This window comes from Pongo pygmaeus, chromosome 9, assembly GCF_028885625.2.
Source record: "Pongo pygmaeus isolate AG05252 chromosome 9, NHGRI_mPonPyg2-v2.0_pri, whole genome shotgun sequence".
NCBI classification, from domain to species: Eukaryota; Metazoa; Chordata; class Mammalia; order Primates; family Hominidae; genus Pongo; species Pongo pygmaeus.
Window position 1 is genome coordinate 123,252,520 of NC_072382.2, and position 23,477 is coordinate 123,275,996.

Consider the following 23,477-nt stretch of genomic DNA (forward strand, 5'->3'; position numbering starts at 1 on the left):
GATGACTCTTAACGTGATGATTGCTTCTGTTACTTTTGCCTTTGTCCCCTGGAAGGCAAATTGCCCCACCAGACCTACCACTTCCTGAGAAAAATCACAGAAGCTGGGTGCCTTGCTGTCAACAGCAGGGCGCTCCGCCTAGGCAGATCACCCAGGTGAAAATGTGAGCTGCCAAGGAGCATTTGAAATGGTTGAAATGAGTGTTAGCAGCTGCTCGGAAAGGTTAAGATGTCAGGAAAGGGCAGCGTGGATGTCCAGGAGCATGAGTGCCTGTGGAAGGGGAGAGAAGGTGCTAGCGCGGCATCCAGCTCCAGTCCGAAGGCTTTGCCTTGTGATGGAGATGGTGCTTGTGGGCCCATGTGAGTTTTGGGTCTATTTTTGCATTAGCCAGCAGTCCCACTTCCTTCTTGGTCTCCTGTGTGCTGCCCTGAACCATTGTGCAGTGCTTGCCACATGGCAGTTCCACCAACATTGTGGGGCCCCTGAGATTGGTCAGACAGAATTGAAATATGTTTGGCGCTGTTATTTGCTTACTTAATAATTTTTAAAAAATAGAGACACGGGTCTTGCACTGCCATACAGCCTGGGCACAATCATAGCTCACTGTAACCTCAAATTCCAGGGCTCAGGTGATCTTCCTGTCTCAGCCTTCCTGGTAGCTGTGACTACGGGCCAGCGCCACTGCATATCTGGGGCTTTTTTAAAAAGGCTACTGAATGTACTGTTAGGCCTCACAGCCTCAGCCTCAGCAGAAGCAAGAGCCAGTCCTGCCTTTTTCCAGGCAGAGGTTGGTCCTAGGTAAAATTTCATTCCTACCTTTTAGAGGGATGTTCCTTCATTGCCTTCTCTGTCCTTCCTCCTCTCGTTGTACTCTTGGTTTCTCCACTTGAAACTGGAGAAAGTCACTTATGCTAATAGACTGTGGATACATTCTATAGCTTAGTTTGTTTTCTTTCCAGAGGTATTTGTATTTTCAGAGGAAACACAGCTTTTAACCAAAGGAGGAAGCTCCTCTGGAATATTAAGTTACTGCAAACAGGGTTGGAGAGACTGGGGTACACAAAGGCGGTTCTGAAATTGCATAGTTTGGGAAGCACCTTGTAGGTCAGCTCTTGGTCAGTCTGTAGGTTTGGCCTCCAGTAAACTTGACAGCCAGGCAGCACAGAGACTTAAAAGCCAGGGTGAAATACTGTGTCTTCCTAACATGTACATATCTGACCCTTTGTATCACAGCATGAGGTACCGTGTGCTCAAGTGATGAATGTAACCTACAAATAATAGAGCTAGGGGAATCAAATGAGGTTGGATCATAGAAGTCAAGTCTTCATGGGGTACTTAGGATTAGATATGAGCTTCAAGGATGGGCATGTGACCCCAGTAAGTAGAGCAGAGCTGGCAGGAGCCCTTAAGCAGGAGAAGGGCATCAGCAGAGACTGCAAAGTGCCAAAATGTGGTTTCTGTGCAGGACAGCGAGGAGATTCACTTCTCGGTGGTGGAGAGTTTGTATTGAGCTGCTGTGCAATGTCAAACAGGCCCCTGTCTGAAGATGGAGATTGTCTTTTGCTTTGAGGACTGAAGAGAGCTAGGAAAGAATATTTGAGTAGGGGTGGGTGTAAATGAATAGTGTCCTTTAGGGAAATGTGTCTTCTGGCAATATTCCTGACTTTCCCTTTTAGCAGGGAAAGATTAGAGAAGAGTCTAGAAAGGGAACTATTGTGTCAGTGTAGGCATGAAGTTGCTCAGTTGCTCAATCAAACCTAGTATCACCCTCTAAGTATTTCATTTAGGCCCTGGAAGACATGAGGATGAAGAAAACCCATTGCCTGCCTCCAGTTTGTTTAGTCTCTAGTGAAGACGTGGGCCATGCCAATAGCACTGAGAGGAAAAAGGAAGGCACATATTTTGAGAAAGATTTGAAAGGAAAACAAAACAGGTTTGGTGGCTGATAGAGAGTGAGGGCCAAAGGGAGGGACTGGAGTAAAAACCCATCTCTGCTTATGAGTAGTGGGGCTGCGAGAAGGCATAGCAGGCAGGGGACTTGGGACGTGGGGAGGGAGAATTGGGTTTTGTTGGGAAAGTTTTGAAGAACTCAAGTTTTGTGTATAGTAAAATATCTTGGCCCATCAAAAGTGGAGATGGTGAGAAGGTAAACAAAAATGGAATCTCTGTAAGAAGTGAGGGTTAGACTGTAGATTTGAAAGTCATGCCATGCTTCTTCTTTTGTTTTTGAGACAGAGTCTCACTCCATCACCCAGGCTGGAGTGCAGTGGTGTGATGTCGGCTCATTGCAACCTCTGCCTCCCAGGTTCAAGCGATTCTTGCACCTCAGCCTCCTGAGTAGCTGGAATTACAGGTGCACACCACCATGCCCAGCTAATTTTTTGTATTTTTAGTAGAGATGAGGTTTTGCCATGCTGGCCAGGCTGGTCTTGAACCCCTGACCTGAAGTGATCTGCCCACCTTGGCCTCCCAAAGTGGTGGGATTACAGGTGTGAGCCACCCCGCCCGGCCCCATGCTTGTTCTTAAGGGTGGTAGTTGAAGCTTTGTGAAAGGATAAGCCAAGGTGAGCAGCAAAGGATGGAAAAAGAATGAGGTTATATGAGCGTAGGGAGTGGGGAGGACCAAGGAGCCAGCAGAGGAGAATCAAGGCCTGAGATGATGAGGGGCCGGGGATGGAGAGGTGAAATGAGAGGGTGCTGTGGATTAGGAGAAAAGGCACACAAATGAGTTAAATGGTACAAGGTAAGACCTATGAATGAAGTTCAGGAAATGGTGCCTTTTTGTTAAAAGAGCTGTTAAGAGGTGAGATGTGAACATGTGAACCAGTCAGATATTGACGTCAATGCTGCCTAGTGCTGCGTCACATTGGGCAGTAAACTACTCTCAGTCTCAGTGTCCTCATTATTAAAAGAGTGTATAACGGTAATATCCAAAGCACTGAGTCACTGTGAACCCTGAATGAGATAGGGCATGCCAAACTTTTAGCTCAGTGCCTGGCATATAGGAAGTGCTCTTGAAAACGTTTAGCTATTACCATGGACAATAATACGTTCTATGACGAGGTGCATGATTTTTGGATTCTCCAGTGTGAGACTGCAGGAAGCCATGGAACAGATTTCTGGGGAAATCTTTTCAAACTGAGAATGCTTCCTTCCCCAATAACCTAGGTGGTTTGGGAGCAGGAAGATGGACTATGTTATTTCTGGGGAATACTTTTATGCCAAAAATTATGATGATCCTCTTAGAATCATAATCGTTTTTTATAACATTGCATTTTATTGTAGTTTTTGCTTTCAAAACATTTACTACCTTTTCCGGTTCGATTTAATGAGGCTTCTACAGAGTTTAGAGATTTACCTGAGATGCTGGGGAGGAAACATGAGAGAGCGAATCCACAAAATATGTCCCTGGGAAGTTTATGGTCTGGATTTGGGGAGAGAGTGCAAATGAAAAGGAGTGAGCACATCTGAAAGCAGCATGAGACAAGTGCAAAGTGCTGGTCCACACCGAGGCTGTGGCGCTGAAAGGTTTCAGAGCTGGAGATTGATCTGGGTCAGGTGGAGTCCATTAGAGAAAGTGTCCTTGGGTTTATCCTGCAGGATTGCTTGACTTCTAGGATGTCAATGACTGGCTGTGGGTAGAACTAGGTCCCTGTTGCTCTGGTTTCTGATTCATAATCTCCTGAGCCTTCCTCATTTTTCCAGGAGCAGGGACCGGCCTCTGGGTCTTGCCAGGTGTGCATGTGAGGCCTTACATCATCTGTGCTTCCCAGCCTTGTTTTCTGGTTATTTCTCTCAGGCCCTCAAGACTGTCGCTGGGTGCAGTGGCTCTTGCCTGTAATCCCAGCACTTTAGGAGGCTGAGGCAGGCTGATGGCTTGAGCTCAGGAGTTTGAGACCAGCCTGGGCAACATGGCGAGACTCTGTTTCTTTCTTTTTTTTTTTTTTTTGAGACAGAGTCTCGCTCTGTCACCCAGGCTGGAGTGTGGTGGCATGATCTCGGCTCACTGCAAGCTCCGCTTCCCGGGTTCATGCCATTCTCCTGCCTCAGCCTCCCGAGTAGCTGGGATTACAGGCACCCACCACCACGCCTGGCTAATTTTTTGTATTTTTAGTAGAGATGGGTTTTCACCATGTTAGCCAGGATGGTCTTGATCTCCTGACCTCGTGATCCCCCTGCCTCGGCCTCCCAAAGTGCTGGGATTACAGCCGTGAGCCACTGTGCCCGGCGGTGAGATTCTGTTTCTACAAAAAATACAAAAAGTTAGCTGGGTGTGATGGCACACACCTGTAGTCCCAACTACCTGGGAGGCTGAGGTGAGATGACCGCCTGAGCCTGGGGAGGTCAAGGCTGCACTGAGCCATGATTGTGCCACTGCACTCCAGCCTGGGCAACAGAGTGAGACCCTGTCTCAAATAAACAAGACACTCGTCAAACCCATGCTGTATCTCTTTTCCCACTTTGTACCCAAACCCACACTGCCCTACACGTGGAATGTTCTTTCCATGCGGGAGTCTCACCTGCCCTTCGAGGCCCACCTCTTCCATGGAATCATTTCTCATCTCTCAGCCTGGAGAGGCACTCATAGGACTCTGGTCATGGCTTCTCATTCAGCCTCACTTTCTCTTGACTGATGGTTAGCCCTGGACATGTCTGTCTCCCATGTTAGATTCTGAGCTACTTGAGGGAAGGCATCTTGGGTTTTTGTGGCAGCTCCTGAGCGTCTGGTCCATGGTGGAAATGCAGCACACATGTGTTAGGTTGAATTGCCTGGATCCTTCTCCCCAGGGAACTCTTTCAGCCACAGCCACTATCCAGCCTAAATTGTTCAGATTCACTCATCCACACAGAAGCTAAGTAGGATGAGGCCCGTGCTCAACAGAGCTACTTACTGCTTTGCCCCAGAGTGAGCCTGCCAGCCACAGTGGCAGCCTGGTCCCCAGAGCTGCCGGTCACCTGGCATAGCAGCAAGAAGGAGAAGCTTATCTTCTTAGATGGAAGTGATTTTAGTGCTTTTCCTGGAAAGCCATGTCCCATAGCTGCTTGGAGGATGCAGGGAGACTCAACCATCCCATCTGTGTTAGCCAATCTGAAAAGTAGGGCGTCTCTGTCCCAGATGCCAGTAACTACCCTCTGATTGTGACTGAGTGACCTACTAGGGAGTGGGAATTGCTGATTCCATTGAAAGGAAAAAACAGAAAGGCCAACTTCATTACCTGGTTAAACAAGCCCATCTTGTAGCTTCATCCCAGTCCATCTCCAGGCTTCCTCTTTTGCTGAGCCTTGTTTGGAGTGTGCCAGTGTCTTTTTATTGCCAAGAGATGGGGAGAAAGCCATTGGGGAAGCCCTGTAAGGCTGTGGTGCCTTGTTGGTGCCAGTTGGCCCCTGCACATGTGTGTACTTGCGTGGACTCGCACATGATTTAGGGGAGCGTTGGGCAGCTCTGGACAGGGCCTGCTCTGAACTTACCTGTTTTCCCTTGCAGTACATCTTTGCAGACGCTTATGCCCAGTACCTCTGGATCACGTTTGACTTCTGCAACACTCTTCAAGGCTTTTCCATCCCATTTCGGGCAGCTGATCTCCTCCTACACAGTAAGGCCTCCAACCTTCTCTTGGGCTTCGACAGATCCCACCCCAACAAGCAGGTAAGAGAGCTTTCGGAACCCAGTTGCATGGGGCTCCTCTAGTTTTCTCCTCTGCCTGTGTGGATTGTGTGTCCTTTGAGTGACCTCGCCTCCTGCCTCTCCCTCCTTCTCTCTCAGGCCTAGCCTTTGTAGCTACTATTTCACTTACCAGGGCTCAAGAAAAATATCTCCTCCTGGCACTCTCAGTTGGCAGCCCAGCCAGCCATCAGCACCCAGCACTTGGCAGGTCCTGTGAGTTAAACATCGTGCCCTTCTCCATGCAGTTGCACCTTTGTTAGCCCTTGGGGTAAATTGAGGCTCTGGAATTTAATCAGAGAGAGAGCCAGGTAGAGAAAGCTGGAATCTGAGCTCTTCTGGGACCTCTTGATGAATTTCTGTTCTGCTTTCCCCATCCTCCACCTTAAACACTGCTTTTGCCTCCCATTTATTTGAAGTTACCACTAACAGTAATAGTCTTCCTTCGAGTGCGTGCATGTGTATCATATAAATGTGTGTATTTTCCTCCTTCAACCCAGCTTTGAAGGAAATCTGAGAGATGAGGAAAGAGCCTGAGTAAGATTTATATCTCAAGGTTGAAGCTTGCCAAGTCAAGGATATTGGTTTGGCAAAAATCTGTGAAACTTGTAGATCCTGTATGATTGGATTTACAGTGAGCCCTGAGTGTTTTTGCTCAGAGAAACCTTGGAACATTTCTTTGCAGGTTGTTTAACCAAAACACAGATCTGTTTACCTTTGCTTGCCTTAGGGAGTAACCTAAGTATGGGCTGGGTCAGTTTACCAGTGGAGGGGGAATTATTGTTATTTTGGGTCTCTTGCTTCTTAATACATGGTTGCTAGGGCCAGAGGAACCCTCAGATTCCATCTGTGGAAGTTGAGGGGCTTTGGCAAAGATCAGCAAGTTAATTCCTCATTGCCACAGCCGTGTATTCAATTGGTTCTCTGTGGGGCTCTGTACTTAGCTGGTGTCCTCTGCATTGATCTTTAATTATCAGGGCCCGTTACTGTTGTTTCCTTCCTCTTTTTTTTTTTTGTGTTAAAATACTCATAACGTACAATTTGCTGTCTTGACCCTTTTAAGCATGCAGTTTAGTGATATTGAGTATATTCATATTGTTTGGCAGCCATCACCACCATCCATCTCTAGAACACTTCATCTTGCAAGACTGAAACGCTACACCCATTAAATAATGCCTCTCTGCCCCCAGCCCCTGGCAACCACCATTGTACTTTCTGTCTCTATGCTTTTGCCTACTCTAGGTACCTCCTAAGTGGAATTATATACTATTTGTCCCTTTGTGATAGACTTATTTCACTTAGCAGAATGTCCTTAAGATTAATCCATATTGTAGCATGTGTCAATTTTTTTCTTTTTAAGGCTGAATAATATTCCATTGTATGCATAGACCACATTTTGCTTATTTGCTTATCCCTCATGGACACTTGGATTGCTTCCACATTTTAGCTGTTGTGAATAATGCTGCTATCTGTGAAAGGTTTTTAAGGACTCTGTTTCTTCGTTGAAAAGTGCTGAGTATAATCATCCTTTGGTTTTTACCATTACCTAGAGGCTAGTCTTGAGTGAAATATAATTTTTGGTAATTTGTAAATGGAAGGCAAGTCCTACTCATTTTTCCTTCCAGTTGCTATTGAGAGAACACATAGGTACACAGTTGTCTTTCCTTTCTTGCCCTTGTTTCCTTTTGGAGCAACTGAGCTGGCTTTGGCAGTCTCAGTGCCTGCCTTCACAGACAGCGTGTCATGGAAGGTGGGATTTCAGCGGGTGTTTGATGGTGATGCCATTCAGGTTGTATTATACATGCCTCTTGCATCATGACCACTTGTCTTTGCAGCTGTGGAAGTCAGATGACTTTGGCCAGACCTGGATCATGATTCAGGAACATGTCAAGTCCTTTTCTTGGTAAGTTGTGTCATCTAAGAAATCTTGATGTACATGACCTCCTTTCTCCAGTTCTAGCTCCTTCATGGTGGACAAACCTGCCCTCCCCTGAAATGTCAAGCATTTGTTCAGGAAATACGTTTTTCCAGATCTGAGAATTAGAGCTGTAAGTGCAAATACAATGATCTCAATGGGGAAGAGAGTGGAGGGGAGGAGAAAGTAAGGTTATTTATGAGAGGAGTGGTAGAGCTTTTGCATTTTTCAATCAATCAGGGAACCCAGGGGAATCTTGAGGCCCTTGCATGTTTGTAGAGTTTCATTTTTAGAGCATCATATTAGAAGTGGGAGTTTTTTCTCTATATAAAATTCATGCATTTCGCTGGGCACAGTGGCTCACGCCTGTAATCCCAGCACTTTGGGAGGCTGAGGTGGGCAGATCACCCGAGGTCGGGAGTTCAAGACCAGCCTGGCCAACATGGTCAAACTCTGTCTCTACTAAAAATACAAAAATTAGCCGAGCATGATGGTATGTGCCTATAATCCCAGCTACTTGGGAGGCTGAGGCAAGAAAACCACTTCAACCCGGGAGGCAGAGGTTGCAGTGAGCCGAGACCGCATCACTGCACTCCAGTCTGGGAGATACAGTGAGGCTCTGTCTCAAAAAAAAAAAAAATTCTGCATTTGTTCGTAACATTTTCTTGAATGTCTGTTAAATATAAAATCTACTAGATGCTTAAGGGGATAAGAAGTTGAATAATTTATGGATATAGTTATTAAGGAGAGGTAAGGAAAGACAGTTCAGATACATAACACACATTGTGAAAGAGGCACAGAGGTAACAGACATAGTATGAGAAGCTAGAGAGAGGATTTATCCTTCCAGATGGGAGGATCATAAACAGCTTTGTAGAGGAGGTGGCCCTTGATCCAGGATGTGCACAATAGGTAGGATGTCCCTGTGTGGAGGTGTGGAGGACAGGAATTCCAGGCAGAGGAACAAAGTGGCCAAAGGCACAGGGATGGGCCAATGTGGTGCTTGGGTAGAGAACATGAACTCTTAATTTTGGACTGTGTATTGGGTGAAGTTTTGAAAGGGAAGTTGGTATTAGAATCTGCATTGCTTGATAAAGGAATTTGAGCTGCATTCTGAAAGCAATGAGGTACCACTGTAGTTTTTTGAGAAGAGGAGTGAAATAAACAGGCTGTACTTCAAGAAGTACTTCTAGAAGTAAATAGTAATATACTTATTGTAATTTACTATTACAGTGATAAAGTAGTATAGGATCTTGAATTATATGAATTTGTATGTCTGCAGGCAAATGTGTAGGACAGATTTCTAGGAGTGGGTATGCTGGGTCAGTGGGTTTATCTAGCAGCTATCCATTCACTCACATGGATGACTGATAGGTATTGCAAACTTGACCCCTCGCAAGTTGACTCTTGATCTTCACCACCCCAAATCAGCTCCACCTATAATTTTTCTCATTTGCTCAGGCCAAAATCTTTGGAGTCATTGTTGATTTCCGCATTTGTTTTATGCTTTACATTCATTCTATCAGGAAATCCTATTGGTTCCACCTTTAGTATATATCTAGAATCTTCTACTCAGGTACCACTTCTGCTGCCAGCCTCCAGTGTCATTGCTCATTAGTCTCCCAACTAGTCTTCCTGCTTTTACTCTTGTTTTTCTATCATTAATTCTTAGCATGTGGTCAGTTTGAGTCTATTCAAACAAATTAGATCATTTTGTTCCTCTGCTTTGAACCCTTTAATGCTTCGTCATTTCTTTCAGATTAAATGTCAGATACCTTCTTACCACAGGGAACAGGATATTTGCAATTGCTGTTTTTTCTGCCTAAAATGCTGTTACCCAAGATATACTTACTGCTTACTCCCTTACTTCATTCCAGTCTTTGCTCAAATAACATCTTCTAAATGAAGCCCACCTTATTTATGCCCACCTTAGGATCCTATTTAAAATTGCACCTGGCCAAGCGCGGTGGCTCATGCCTGTAATCCCAGCACCTTGGGAGGCCAAGGTGGGTGGACCATTTGAGGTCAGGAGTTCGAGACCAGCCTGGCCAACATGATGAAACCCCATCTCCACTAAAAACACAAAAATTAGCTGGGCATGGTGGCGGGCGCCTGTAGTCCCAGCTACTCGGGAGGCTGAGGCAGGAGAATTGCTTGAACCCGGTAGGTGGAGGTTGCAGTGAGCTGAGATTGCATCCCTGCTCTCCAGCCTGGGCGACAGACCAAGACACTGTCTCAATAAATAAATAAATAAATAATAACTGTCTCAATGAATGAATGAATGAATAAAAATAAAATTGCACCTACTCCTCTATTACTCCCAATCTCCTATACTGTGTTCTGTTCTGTTTTGCAGAGCACTTTACCACATTCTAAAATACTATTATTATGCTTATTATTTGTCTTTCTCTCTTCAATAGAATGAAAGCTTCCCAAGGGCAAGGACTTTTGTAAGTCTTGTGCACTGATATATCCACAGTGAATAAATCCTTAAAATTGTAACTTTGGTAGAGAGTGCCAGATTTGCTATAGAAAGTGTCAAGTTTGCACTCATCTCAACAAGATAAAATAGTGTCTCCCTCCACAGCCAATGTGTTAGGGAAGAAATATGATCTCTGGTTTAATTTGCATTTTCCTTATTATGAGTTAGAACATCTTTTAATCTGCTTAAGGGTCATTTTTTTTTTTTTTTGAGACGGAGTCTTGCTCTGTTGCCCAGGCTGGAGTGCAGTGGCGTGATCTTGGCTCACTGCAACTTCCGCCTCCAGGGTTCAAGCAATTCTCTGCCTCAGCCTCCTGAGTAGCTGGGATTACAGGTGCCTGCCACCACGCCTGGCTAATTTTATTTATTTTTATTTTATATTTTTTAGTGAGAGTCTCACTCTTTTACCCAGGCTGGAGTGCAGTGACACTATCATAGCTTACAGCAGCTTCAAACTCTTGGGCTCAAGTGATCCTCCCACCTCAGCCTCTCAAGTAGCTAGGACTACAGGCATGTGCAGCCATGCCTAGCTAATTTTTAAATTTTTTTGTAGAAAGGAGTTCTCCCTATGTTTCCCAGGCTGATCTCAAACACCTGGCCTCAAGCAATCCTCCCACCTTGGCCTTCCAAAGTGCTGGGATTATGGTTTGTTTTATTTATTTGTTTGTTTGTCTGTTTAAGTATGACCAGGCTGGAGTGTAGTAGCCTGATCTTGGCTCACAGCAACCTCTGCCTCCCGGATTCAAGCGATTCTCCTGTCTCAGTCTCCTGAGAAGTTGGGATTACAGGCACCCACCACCATGGCTGGCTAATTTTTGTATTTTTAGTAGAGACGAAGTTTCACCATGTTGGCCAGGCTGGTCTCGAACTCCCAACCCTAGGTGATCCACCCACCTCGGCCTCCCAAAGTGCTGAGATCACAGGTGTGAGCCACTGTGCCTGACCTCATGCCTGTTTTCTATTTGATTATTGGTCTTTTCATTATTGATTTCAAGGAGCTCTTTATATATTTGAGATTAGCCCTTTGGCTGTGATATGAGATAGATTGTATGTGTGTGTATTTATATTTCTATCTCCTAGTTTTTCGTTTGTTTTTAGACTTTTACTTGTAATTTTAGTCCTCATTAAGTGTAATGGTCCCAGAAGATGTAGATACTGCCTTTGTTTCTTTTAGTTCTCCATGTAAAGTGAAATGTCTTTTAGTTGGTATTGCTTCCTTAGTAATAGAGGATGGAGCTGGTATGTTGAGGAGCCTTACAGCTGACCATCATCAGACACCCATAGACTCTGTTTATATTTCCACAGAGGGTAGCTGTTTCTGACTCTTTTGTTATTTTCCTTGAGCAAAAGTTGTGGGATCTTAGTGAAATTATAACCACAGTCTCATCCAAGGACACCATCTGCTCAAGGAAAACCATTAGAACTTTCTTCTGCTTTATTTGAATTTTAAGGGGAAAAATTGTTCTTTTATCTGCTTAAGAAACTATAAATTAAGAGGGCAAACCAGCAGAATTACTAGATAAGGGAACATACAATTTAGAAATTTTAAGTTCTAAAATCATATTGCACCTTCTGCCTCTATGTAGATATACAGATATCCTGGGAGAAAGGACTGGTTTATCTCATTGAAGCTAATGACATGTCGGTTAGGGGATGTTAGGCTATTTGCAGGATTTTTCTCCCTAGGTTTCCCCATAATAAGTGAAAGTGTAATATAGTCTCTCAGAATAATGATATACATTTGTTCAACAACGCTTGGCAAGTTGGGAGCAGCAGGAGTGGGAAAGCTAATAATTTACATGGTCCGGAGCTTGAGATTGGCAAGACAGAACAGTGGAAGACCTGGAGGGGGCTGAGGGGACTCAAAGATACCCTGTGGAGTATCATTGAGGGATTTCAGGTGAGGCCAGGTGAGGCTGGTGACTGCTCAGAGATAGAGCAAGGACTGGAATTTCTCAATGAGGGCAAAGACAATAGAAAGTAGGTGTCAGTGAGCGTAAGACATTGGAAGTCTAAGTGATTGCAAAGTATGAGAGCTTGTAGGTGGAGCAGCTTGCAGAAATGGGAGGTCCAAATATGGATTACGGAAGAAAATTGGGATGAAAGTCACAGTTCTTTCTATCTCTAGGTGTTGGCTGCTGCTTTTGGCTAGGAAGGAGTAATAGAGGTGAGCTGGGTCTCAAAATAGCTCAATAAAGGTTCCTTCCTCTCTGCCGTTTTTAAAATACCAAGCAGCCTCATTTTAATTTGCATATCCTCTGGCTAGAGGAAGTACTTTAATCAGTATTTCTAATTGTGGAAAAGAAGAGAACATGCCACCACCCGCCCACACATGCACACAGAGGATTTGATAATGAAGAATAGTGTTCTCCCACACTAGGACCAAGGCTGCTGGTTTCTCCGTTGCCCTAAGAATCCAGATTGTAGGGCAAAACTCAAGTCTTGCTCCCATTGTAAAAAGAAGCTCTTTTTTCTTTGTTTTTTTGGGGCAGGGTGTTGCTCTCTTGCCCAGGCTGGAGTGCAATGGCACAATCATGGCTCACCCAGCTCAAACTTCCAGGCTTCAATCCACCCACCTCAGCCTCCTGAGTAGCTGGGGCTACAGGTGTGTGCCAGCGTGCCTGGCTAATTTTTTTTAATTTATTTTTTGTAGAGGCGGAGTCTCACTATGTTGCCCAGGCTGGTCTCGAACTCTTGGGTTCAAATGATCCCCCTCCCTACCCTGGCCTCAGCCTCCCAAAGTGTTGGGATTACAGGTGTGACCCACTGCATCTGGCAAAAGAGGTTCTTGTTTTTCTGTTTCTTGTCTTCCTTTTTGGGAGGGGTAGGGGAGAATATGCTCTTGACAGTATATCTCTGAAGGAATTTGACACGATTACCTTCGTTATTCTGAGAGCCATCGTGCATATGGAACTGTATAAGGGCAGTTAGCTAACTAAGGCCTTCTGCTTTTCCTTGAGTCATCACTCTGTATTCTCACTACAAGACTATCTTCCTGACTTTTCCATTTATTTTTTCCATTTGCTGAATAGTTCCCATGGCGTTGGTGTTCTTGAGAATGTTAGGAGACCTGGAGCAGATAAGTTGTCCTCTGAGCTGCTCTGTGGGGATTCTTGGGGGAACACTGGCTCAGAAGTTCTTCTCCAAGGTAGTTTGGCCCGGTCATTCTATGTTTTCATTTTGGATTAGCTTCTCAAATTGCCCTACGGATCCAATGCAGAAAGTATCTCTTCAGCTAGGAATACTATAGGGTAAAATGAAATCTAAGACATGGCTTTCCAAGGCATCTATACTGTGTCTAGGAAGCTCAGACAAATACATAATGGTGAACAATAAAATACAGTGTCTAAGAGGCATTACTGCATAAAGGAATAAGACTTATTCTAAAAAATCACCCAACTAAAGAGGTTTTATACCTTTGTTTGGAGTTCAAACTCATATAAAAGGCTTGGAATTGGATGCTGCAGAGGGATATTATTGCTAGTGTTGGGAGAAGAGAGGACAGCACTGAGGAAGGCTTCCTGGAAGATGAAGACTTGAACTTGATGACAGAGGAGAGAAGGAATTGGATGGAGGGATCAGAGTGTGTGCAGAGGGCATCTCCTCACAGGAGTGTGGTGTTTGCAAAAGCACAGTGGGAGAAAGGTGCCCTCCCTTTCTGAAGGACATCAAGGAAATCAGTATTGGTGAGAAAGAGTTTGTGGAAGAGCCTCATGGGAGACGAAATGCACAGGCAGCTCCAGATTGCCTAGATCCGTGACATTGGCAGGGGACAGGGCAGAGACAGGGCAGCGTCCCTTGGAAGGATCAGGCTCAGAGGTTCATAGTGTGGTTTTTCCAGTAATGTTCTTCAGAGGATGTAGCACCTTGGGAAAACTCTCCTTCATTCCTCTGAGATTCGTAACTTGAGACCAGAAACTTGCTTATAGCTTAAAGCAGTCCCTTGCTTATTAATTTTGAAATATTTTATCTTGTACTACTACTTTTTGCTCTTCCCAAGCAGGGCAGGGTTGCCTTGAGCTAAACCCAGGATGCTTTGAAAACAACATAAAACACTTTACAAATGGCAATTTGTCCCCTCTATCCTGAGTCAAGGAGTAACCAAAGGGATATATTTGAGGCACAGAGAGTATCATCTGTGGGTCACACCATGGTAGGCCTAAATTCTAGTTGATTATCCTCATTGCAAAACTTCCATGCCTCTAGTAATTAAATATGCAAATGATAACAACCTTTTTTTTTTTTTTTTTTTCTGCCAGGGGAATTGATCCCTATGACAAACCAAATACCATCTACATTGAACGACATGAACCCTCTGGCTACTCCACCGTTTTCCGAAGTACAGATTTCTTCCAGTCCCGGGAAAACCAGGAAGTGATCCTTGAGGAAGTGAGAGATTTTCAGCTTCGGGACAAGTACATGTTTGCTACAAAGGTGGTGGTAAGTTGAATGTACTAAAGAATAAACTACTTTTGAGTTTCCTTTGTGAAGTTTGGCATTCTGTGATTGAACAGGTGAGTTTGCATACACAGGAATTGGAAGGATGTGCTTGGGACAGATTGACTGAAGGAATCTCAACATTGACGACATTGACGAACATTCCCAAAGGGCTTGGCAGGTGCTAGGAAGTCAGAGGAGTGGAGAGGCCTCAGACAAACACTAAAGTGGCTCTAGGCTCTAGGAATTTGCTTGTTTCCTGGTAGCCAAGCATCCTTGACAAAGACGTATTTCTTTGAAATCCCAATGAAAAGAACAAAGATCTATGAACTTTAAGGTAGATCTTTGTTCTTTTCATTGGAATTTCAAAGAAATACGTCTTTGTCAAGGATGCTTGGCTACCAGTCACAATAGCGAAAACTTGGAACCAACCGAAATGTCCAACAATGATAGACTGGATTAAGAAAATGTGGCACATATACACCATGGAATACTATACAGTCATAAAAAAGGATGAGTTCATGTCCTTTGTAGGGACATGGATGAAATTGGAAATCATCATTCTCAGTAAACTATCGCAAGAACAAAAAACCAAACACCGCATATTCTCACTCATAGGTGGGAATTGAACAATGAGAACACATGGACACAGGAAGGGGAACATCACACTCTGGGGACTGTTGTGGGGTGGGGGGAGGGGGGAGGGATAGCATTAGGAGATATACCTAATGCTAAATGACGAGTTAATGGGTGCAGCACACCAGCATGGCACATGTATACGTATGTAACTAACCTGCACATTGTGCACATGTACCCTAAAACTTAAAATATAATAATAAAAAAAAAAGAGCAAAGAATGGAGGGGGAGGGTGGCTCAGTGGCTTCTTTCCTTTAATGCCACTGCCTGATTTCCTTTAAACTTAGGCTGATTTCTTTGAGATTTTTCAACACATGTTAATTTACATGGCTAATAGGATGTGTAGTCATTGGCTAGTGGGAGTTAATGCTCTAAGAAAAGCAGCAATTAAGCTTCCAGCTGTCAGTAAGTAGCTTAACTCTCAGCCTTTGGGAAAATCTTCCCCTTGATTTGATGTGTTGGAGCCAGATGCCGAAATGGCGGGCTTGCTCATTTAAAACCAGAGTTGATTGCTTAACAGGACTTGTCTTGAAATTGTATCGAGTTCAGTCTTTATCACCCTGGTTGTAAAGGAAAAAACCAGGCCCAGTCAAGGGCAGGTGGGGCTCTTATTTCTGGGAGGCTACCAGCTTGCTTTCCTGATGGTGCCCTTCCTTCCCTTGTTGACTCAGGTTCTGTTGAAGGCCTTTGCTAACTGGGAGGTTGCTCTGTTGTCTTTCACTGTTAACCTTAGAGACTGAAATCAGATGGAATGTTTTCCTTCAGGTTCCCATTTACTTCTATAATTGGTAGCAGACCAGGTGGAAGTAGGTCAACCTTCTTAGTAGGATCTTAGGGTCAAGAGAGGATCTCCCCAGCAGGAAAAGCAGGGAGTAAGGACAGAATGAGAAGAGAGATGTGGGTGGCTAAAGGCTAGAGGCATTTCCAGTTACATACCTTGCAAAATGTTCTGAAAAACCATTAGCCTATGGCAGTTTTTCTTGTCAGGCCATTTGCATTGACCCAGAGACAGTGGATCAGTGCCTTCCTGCCTTGACTGTCTCTTTCTTTATCTTTCTCTTAAACACACATGCACAAATATGTACAGCAGCCCAGAAACATAAGCATCCTTGAATGGCTTTGGACAGGGATGGGGTGATGGGAACACACAGATGAGAAATCAGGCCCAACCACTGGTGCCTTGTGACATCAATTGGACAGTCTTGAGTTTTCAGTATGGTCTAAAACCTTGTCTTCAGTTCTCCAGTGTTTATAGGCCTTTTCTGCCTTAGTGCCTTGGGCCTGGAGTTATTGTGTGATTTTAATTCTGAACTCTAAAACATATTGACTGACTGCCTGATTTGTCCTCCTTTTTGCGTGAAACAGGGCAGGATAGATAGCTGTTGTGCATTTCTCTTAACTGGGTTATTTCTAGGTGTCACGGCCGAGAGTTTAAGTTATATCCCAGCTGGGCCGGGCATGGTGGCTCATGCCTATAATCCCAGCACTTTGGGAGGCTGAAGTGGGTGGATCACTTGAGGTCAGTAGTTCGAGACGAGCCTGGTCAACGTGGTGAAACCCTGTCTCTACTAAAAGTACAAAAATTAGTCTGGTATGGTGGCACATGCTTGTAATCCCAGCTACTTGGAAGGCTGAGGCAGCAGAATTGCTTGAATTCGGGAGGTGGAGGTTGCAGTGAGCCAGTATCATGCCATTGCACTCCAATCTGAGCAAAAGAGCAAGACACTGTCTCAAAAAAAAAAAAAGTTATATTCTACCTGGAGCTTTCTGTGCCCCTCCATTCCAGTCTAACAGCTATGTCTGTTCTCCAGATATACCTGATTTACAGAGTGCCTGTGGTGAGTTTTTAATTAAACCTGGCCAGTGGTAAGATTAGGGGTCATGTTTGTTTTGATCTCACTGATACAGTACCCAGTGCCTTGCACTATGTTTGATACGCAGCAGATGTGCAATAGAGTTGAATGAATGCCATGTTTGCCCACCTAATTTAAAAAGTAGTCAATTTTTAGAAATTTGGTGGGAGAGGTATTAAATTTTTGGTACTTTTATAGGCAATTCTTAACTCTCTGTATGGCTTATTTATTTATATGCTGTTGGTGGCAAAATTGTAGTTATGAGTTGGCTCCTCCTTCTGCACGTGGATGAGCCACTAGATTCCAAGGTCAGTGGTGTTAGCGAGAGGATGTAGGTAAGATGAGTTAGGCCACCACTGGGAGGTGTTTCCCAAATTGTGGTCTTAGGAGTACCCACGTCAGCATCAGGCAAGGACAGTTGTCACAAGTGCAGATTGCAGGGCTCAAATGCACTTTTCCCCAGATCATCCCAAGGTTGTCTAAGAATCACCAGTTTGAGAAACTCTGCCCTGAGCCTTCTACAGACAGATGCTTCAAATGATAGAGTTGTACTACTGTCTAGGGAATATTTCTCAAGGGATGGATTGATAAGAAAAGAAACACAACTGGCTGTGGATAGCACATAAAATATGTGCTTTCTTCCTTTTTATTACATCAGACTGCTAAACCACAAGGATAAACAAAGTTGGCCTTGGTCAGATAATCCCCTCCCAGTAGGAGTGTTGAAACCTGCAAGTGTAACTTTTTATCTGGGGTCTGCCTAGCTCTAAGGCTGCCTGAGCTTGGGGAATTCCAGCTGGCTTTAGTGTTAAATGAATTCAAATCAAATTGGGAAAATCAAAGAACTGATTTTAAAACTACAGAAAGCTGGTTTTGCATGATTAACTCTTTTGCTTCCTTCCAGCACCATGAATGATTACAGTCCTTTGCAAGCTACTGTTTCAGTCCCCTGGCTTCTGGACTGGAGCTGGTGTCCAGGTCTTCAGAACCTCCTGGTACCCTGTTGGCCTTGCTCTGGCTTTGTAACGTGCTTTGTGTTTTTTGCCCTTAAGTTGCCTTGTTTAATTTTTATTCCTTGCTTTTTGACATAAAGTTCACTTAATTTGTCTTCATAGTCTACCTCAAAATGATAGGGCCATTAAAGAAACAATGAGGTTCCTCTGTGATTTGTTAATTTGGTAATATACAACTGTTAGGCTTTTTCAGTAGATAACAGTAATTGCTGAAACGCTTGAGGTGGGTCAGGGTTAGCTACTCCCCTACAACCTCACAACCTCACAACCTCACTACCAGATTAAGATTATCATGCAAGCGAGGCCTAGATATTTCTTCCACAAATGTGTATCAGTAAGCAAAGACATGATCTGTGGACTTGAAGTCTCTTCTGTGTCCTTACAGGTGATGCAGCCACCCACGCCTTGCATGCTGCAGACGCTGTGTTCTAGAGTGGATGCTAGGAAACTGGCCTACCATCTGTTTTTGTAAATGAAGTTTTACTGGGACACAGCCGTGCTCATTGCTTATGTGTGGTCTAAGGTTGCTTTCATGCCCAGTGATAGAGTTGCACAGCTACCTATACAGAGGCAGTATGGCTCCAAAAGCCTAAAATATCTATTATCTGGACCTTTACAGATAGTTGTTTGACTTCCTGTAGTTGCTGACTATGCTGACAGTTGTCTGTTAACCCTTCAGTTGGCATCAGCTAACTGGAATCACAATGTCTTGACAAGTCCCGGGCATTATCCCGAAAAGTATAGGTTATGGGCCTCTCTAAATTGTTATGCCCTGTTAATGACAGGATGGTATCTTTAGAATATTATGCCCAATTCAAGTATTTTGATGTCACACCAATCTCCCAAGTGAGGGTCCATGTGTATTTTCATGATTCTGACTAAGCAACCACCAATTTCACTATTGAAAACCAATTTTCAACCTTAAGCTAATTTAGTCTCTAATGTTGATCAGAGGTAATAGAACAGTTTAGTAACTGCTGCAGGGTGTTGTGGGCTTCTAGATGAGAAATCAGCTGACAAAACTGTATTGTGAATTATAGGATAACTGACCCAAACCAAACTACTTATAAATTATTTTAACTATGTTACTTAAATGAATAAGCACCCAACGCTTATAACTGTCATACGTGATCAATAAAACCCAAACATTTACAGATTAAAAATAAAACTATAATACCAATACATTTAAAATTAATATTTGTTACAACTGTGTTGAGATACAATTCACATTCTGCAAAATTTACCCTTTTTAAGTGTACAATTCAGTGGTTTTTAGTTTATTTATAAGGTTGTGCAATAATCATCATTACCTAATTCCAAATATTTTTATCACCCCAGAAAGAAACCACAAACCCATTACCATTACTTCCCTTCTCCTCCCTGTTGCTGGTAACCACTAACCTAGTATCTTTAAGGCTTTTTCTATTTTGGGCATTTTATATAATGGAAATCATACAATTTGTGACTTTATTCGTCCATTTTCATATTGCTGTGAAGAAATGCCCGACACTGGGTTATTTATAAAGAAAAAGAGGTTTAATAGACTCACAGTTCCACATGGCTGGAGAGGCCTCACAATCGAGGTGGAAGGTGAAGGAGGAGCAAAGGCATGGCTTACATGGCAGCAGGCGAGAGAGTTGTGCAGGGGAACTGCCCTTCGTAAAACCATCAGATTTTGTGAGACTTATTCATTATCATGAGAACAGCACAGGAAAACCCGCCCCCATGATTTGGTTACCTCCCACCAAGTCCCTCCCATGACACGTGGAGATTATGGGAGCTACAATTCAAGATGAGATTTGGATGGGGACTCAGCCAAACCATATCAGTGACCTTTTGTGACTGGTTTCTTTCACAGCATAATGTTTTCAAGTTTCATTTATATTGTAGCATGTATAATTACTTTAACCATTTTAATGGCTGACTAGTATTTGTAATGAATATAACACATTTTATTTATCCATCTATTTGTTGGTGGCCATTTGGCTTGTGTCGACTATTTCACTGTTACAAACAGTGCTGCTGTGAATGTTCATGTGCAAGTTTGTGTGTGAACTTATGTTTTAATTCTGTTAGGTTTATACCTGGGAGCGTAACTACTAGGTCATGTGACAAGTATATGTTTAACTTTTTGAGAATCGGTCAAGTGGTTTTCCAAAACTATTGTACCATTTTATATTCCCACCAGAAATGTATTAGGGTGTAGTTTTCCCATATCCTTGTCAACATTTGCTACTGTTTTTTGGATGATAGCCATCCTAGTGAAGTGTGAAGTGGTATTTCATGGTTTTCATTTGAATTCCTGATGGCTAAGGATGTTGAACATCTTTTCATGTGGCTGTTGGCGATTTGTATGTCTTTCTTGGATGGATGTCTATTCAAGTCCTTTGTCCGTTTTTCAATTGGGTTCTTTTTTGTTGTTGAGTTATAATAGTTCTTTATTCTGTATATTCTTTATATACAAGTTATATGATTTGCAAATTTTTTCTGCGATTCCATGTTTTTTTTACTTTCTTTTCTTTTTCAGCACTGAAGTTTTTATTTTTATTTTTTTGAGTTGGGGGTCTTACTCTGTCATCCAGGCTGGGGTACAGTGGAGCAATCATGGCTTACTGCAGCTGTGATCTTTGTGTGCTCAAGCAATCCTCCTACATCAGCCTCCTGAGTAGCTGGGACCACAGGCATGTGCCACCATACCTGTTAATTTTTTTATTTTTTGTAGAGACGGGGTTTCATCATGTTGCCCAGGCTGGTCTCAAACTCCTGGGCTCAAGCAATCCTCCCACCTTGGCCTCCCAAAGTGTTGGGATTACAGGCACGAGTCACCATGCCCAGCCATGTTTTTAATTTTGATGAAGTTCAATTTATCAATTTTTTTTTGTTGCCTGTGCTGTTGTTATATCCAAGAAACTATTGCCTAATCTGAGGTCATGAAGATATACTTCCCTTTATTTTAAGAGTTATGTAGTTTTAGCTCTTACAGTCTATGATTCATTTTATTTTCAATTAATTTTTGTATCTAGTGTGAAATAGTTATTTACCTTCATTCTTTTGCATGTGGATAACCAGTTGTCCCAGCACCATTTGTTGAAAAAAACTATACTTTTTCCTTGGCACCTTGGTTGGAAATTAATTTCTCATAAATATGATAATTTATTTCTGGACTCCTTCTCTCTCTCTTTTTTTTTTTTTTTTTTTTTTGAGAGAGTTTTGCTGTCACCTAGGCTGGAATGTAGTGGCGGCATGGTCATGGCTCACTGCAGCTTTGAACTCCCAGGCTCAATGGTCCTCCCGCCCCAGCCTTCTGAGTAGCTGCAACTACAGGCATGCACCACTGTGCCTGGCTAAGGTTTTGAAGAGACAGGGTCTTGCTATGTTGCCCAGGCCACTGCACCTGGCCTGTTTCTGGACTGTTAATTCTATTCCATTTCTCTATATATGTCTCCCTATGCCAGCATCACACTGTCTTGATTACTGTAGTTCTCTAATAAGTTTTGAATTTGGAAAATTTGAACTCTCCAACTTTGTTCTTTTTCAAGATTGTATTGGCTATTCTGGGTTCCTTGTGTTTCCATGTGCATTTTAAGATCAGCTTGTCAATTTTTTGCGAAAACAAAACAAAACAAAAACCACAGATAGAATTTTGATAGAGATTGATCTACAGATTCAACACAATTTGGAGAGTATTATCATCTCAATATATTATGCCTTCCAATGCATGGACAAAGGATATTCTTCCATTTATTTAGGTTTTCTTTAATTTCTTTCAACTGGGTTTTCTGGTTTTCAGTGTAAAAGTCCCAGACTTCTTTAGTTAAAAATTTTTCCTGGCCAGGCGCGGTGGCTCAAGCCTGTAATTTTAGCACTTTGGGAGGCTGAGGTGGGCGGATCATGAGGCCAGGAGTTCGAGACCAGCCTGGCCAATATGGCGAAACCCTGTCTCTACTAAAAATACAAAAATTAGCTGGGCGTGGTGGAGCGCACCTGTAGTCCCAGCTACTCAGGAGACTGAGGCAGAAGAATCGCTTGAACCCGGGAGGCAGAGATTGCAGTGAGCTGAGATTGTACCACTGCACGCCAGCCTGGGTGACAGAGCGAGACTCCGTCTCAAAAAAAAAAAAATTTCCTAAGTATTCTTTTTGGCTCCATTGTAAATGGTTCTTTTCTTAATTTCATTTTCAGATTGTTCATTGCTAGTATATAGAAGCATGATTGATTTTTGTATTATTGATCTTATATTCTACAACCTTGCTGAACGTTATTAGTTCTAACTTTTTTGGTGTGTGGATTCTTTAGGATTTTCTGTTTACAGGATGATGTCGTCTGCTAAAAGAGACAACATCATCCTTTAATTCTTCCTTTTCAGTCTGGAGGCCTTTTATTTATCTATTTTTTTGCCTAACTGGCTTGGCTAGAACCTCTAGTGAAATGCTGACTAGGAGTGGAGAGAGTAGGCTTCCTTGTCTTATTCCTGATCTTAGGGGAAATGCATTCAGTCTTATACCATTAAGTATGATTTTTAACTGTGGGGTTTTTCTAGATGTCCTTTATCAATTTAAGGAAGGTTCCCTTCTATTCCTGGGTTGTTGAGTGTTTTTATCATGAAAAAGTCTGGGATTGTGTCAGTGCTTTTTCTGTGTCAGTTGCGATATTCATATGTTTCTTTTTTTCCTCCTTTAGTCTATTAACATTGAATATTACACTGATGGATCTTTCTCATATGTTAAACCAATGCACATTTTTGGAATGAATCCCACATGCTCTTGGTTTATAATCATTTTTATCCTTTAATTTGTTTGGCAGAATTTACCATCTTTGTGGGAAGTTTTCTGGATACTAATTCAATCTTTTCAGTTTTTAAAATTTCTCTTTGGTTCAGTTTCAGCAGTTTGTATCTTTCTAGTAATTTGTTCATTTATTCTAGGTTATTTAATTTTTAATTATTCATAGTGTTCACATTAATCTTTTTTTATTTCTGTGAGGTTGTTAATGATGTTTCTTATTTCTTTCCTAATTTTAGTAATTTGAGTCTTCTCTTTTTTTCTTGGTAAGTCTACTTGTAGTCTAGTTTATTAAATTTTGTTAATCTTTTCAAATAATCAGTATATTATTTGAGTAATTTTCTTTATTATTTTTCTCTTCTCTATTTCATTTGTTCCTACTCTAATCTTTATATTTCTTTCCTTCTGCTTGCTTTGGGCTTAGTTTGCCCTTATGTTTCTACGTTCTTAAGGTGGATAGTCAGGTTATTGATTTGATATTTTTCTTCTTTTTTATATAAGTGATTACAGGTATACATTTTCCTCTAATCACTGCTTTAGCTGCATTTCATATGCTTATGTTTTCATTTTCATTCATCTTAAAGTATTTTCTAATGACTTTTGTGATTCCTTTTGACTCATTGATGATTTTTAATGTGTTGTTGAATTTCAATATATTTGTGAATTTCCTTCTCTTTTTGGTTTCTCATTTTATTCTA

General features: G+C 42.6%; 1 protein-coding gene across 8 annotated transcripts in view; it reads left to right on the plus strand.

Moving 5' to 3' along the window:
• Positions 1-23,477, plus strand: part of SORL1 (sortilin related receptor 1) — a 180,561-nt gene that overhangs the window by 29,727 nt on the left and 127,357 nt on the right. For all 8 annotated transcript variants that reach the window (XM_063671515.1, XM_063671516.1, XM_054441732.2 and 5 more), the window contains exons 4-6: positions 5,486-5,647; positions 7,498-7,565; positions 14,318-14,498. In XM_063671515.1, the coding sequence (XP_063527585.1) occupies positions 5,486-5,647; positions 7,498-7,565; positions 14,318-14,498 (411 nt within the window). The remainder of the gene's footprint in view (positions 1-5,485; positions 5,648-7,497; positions 7,566-14,317; positions 14,499-23,477) is intronic.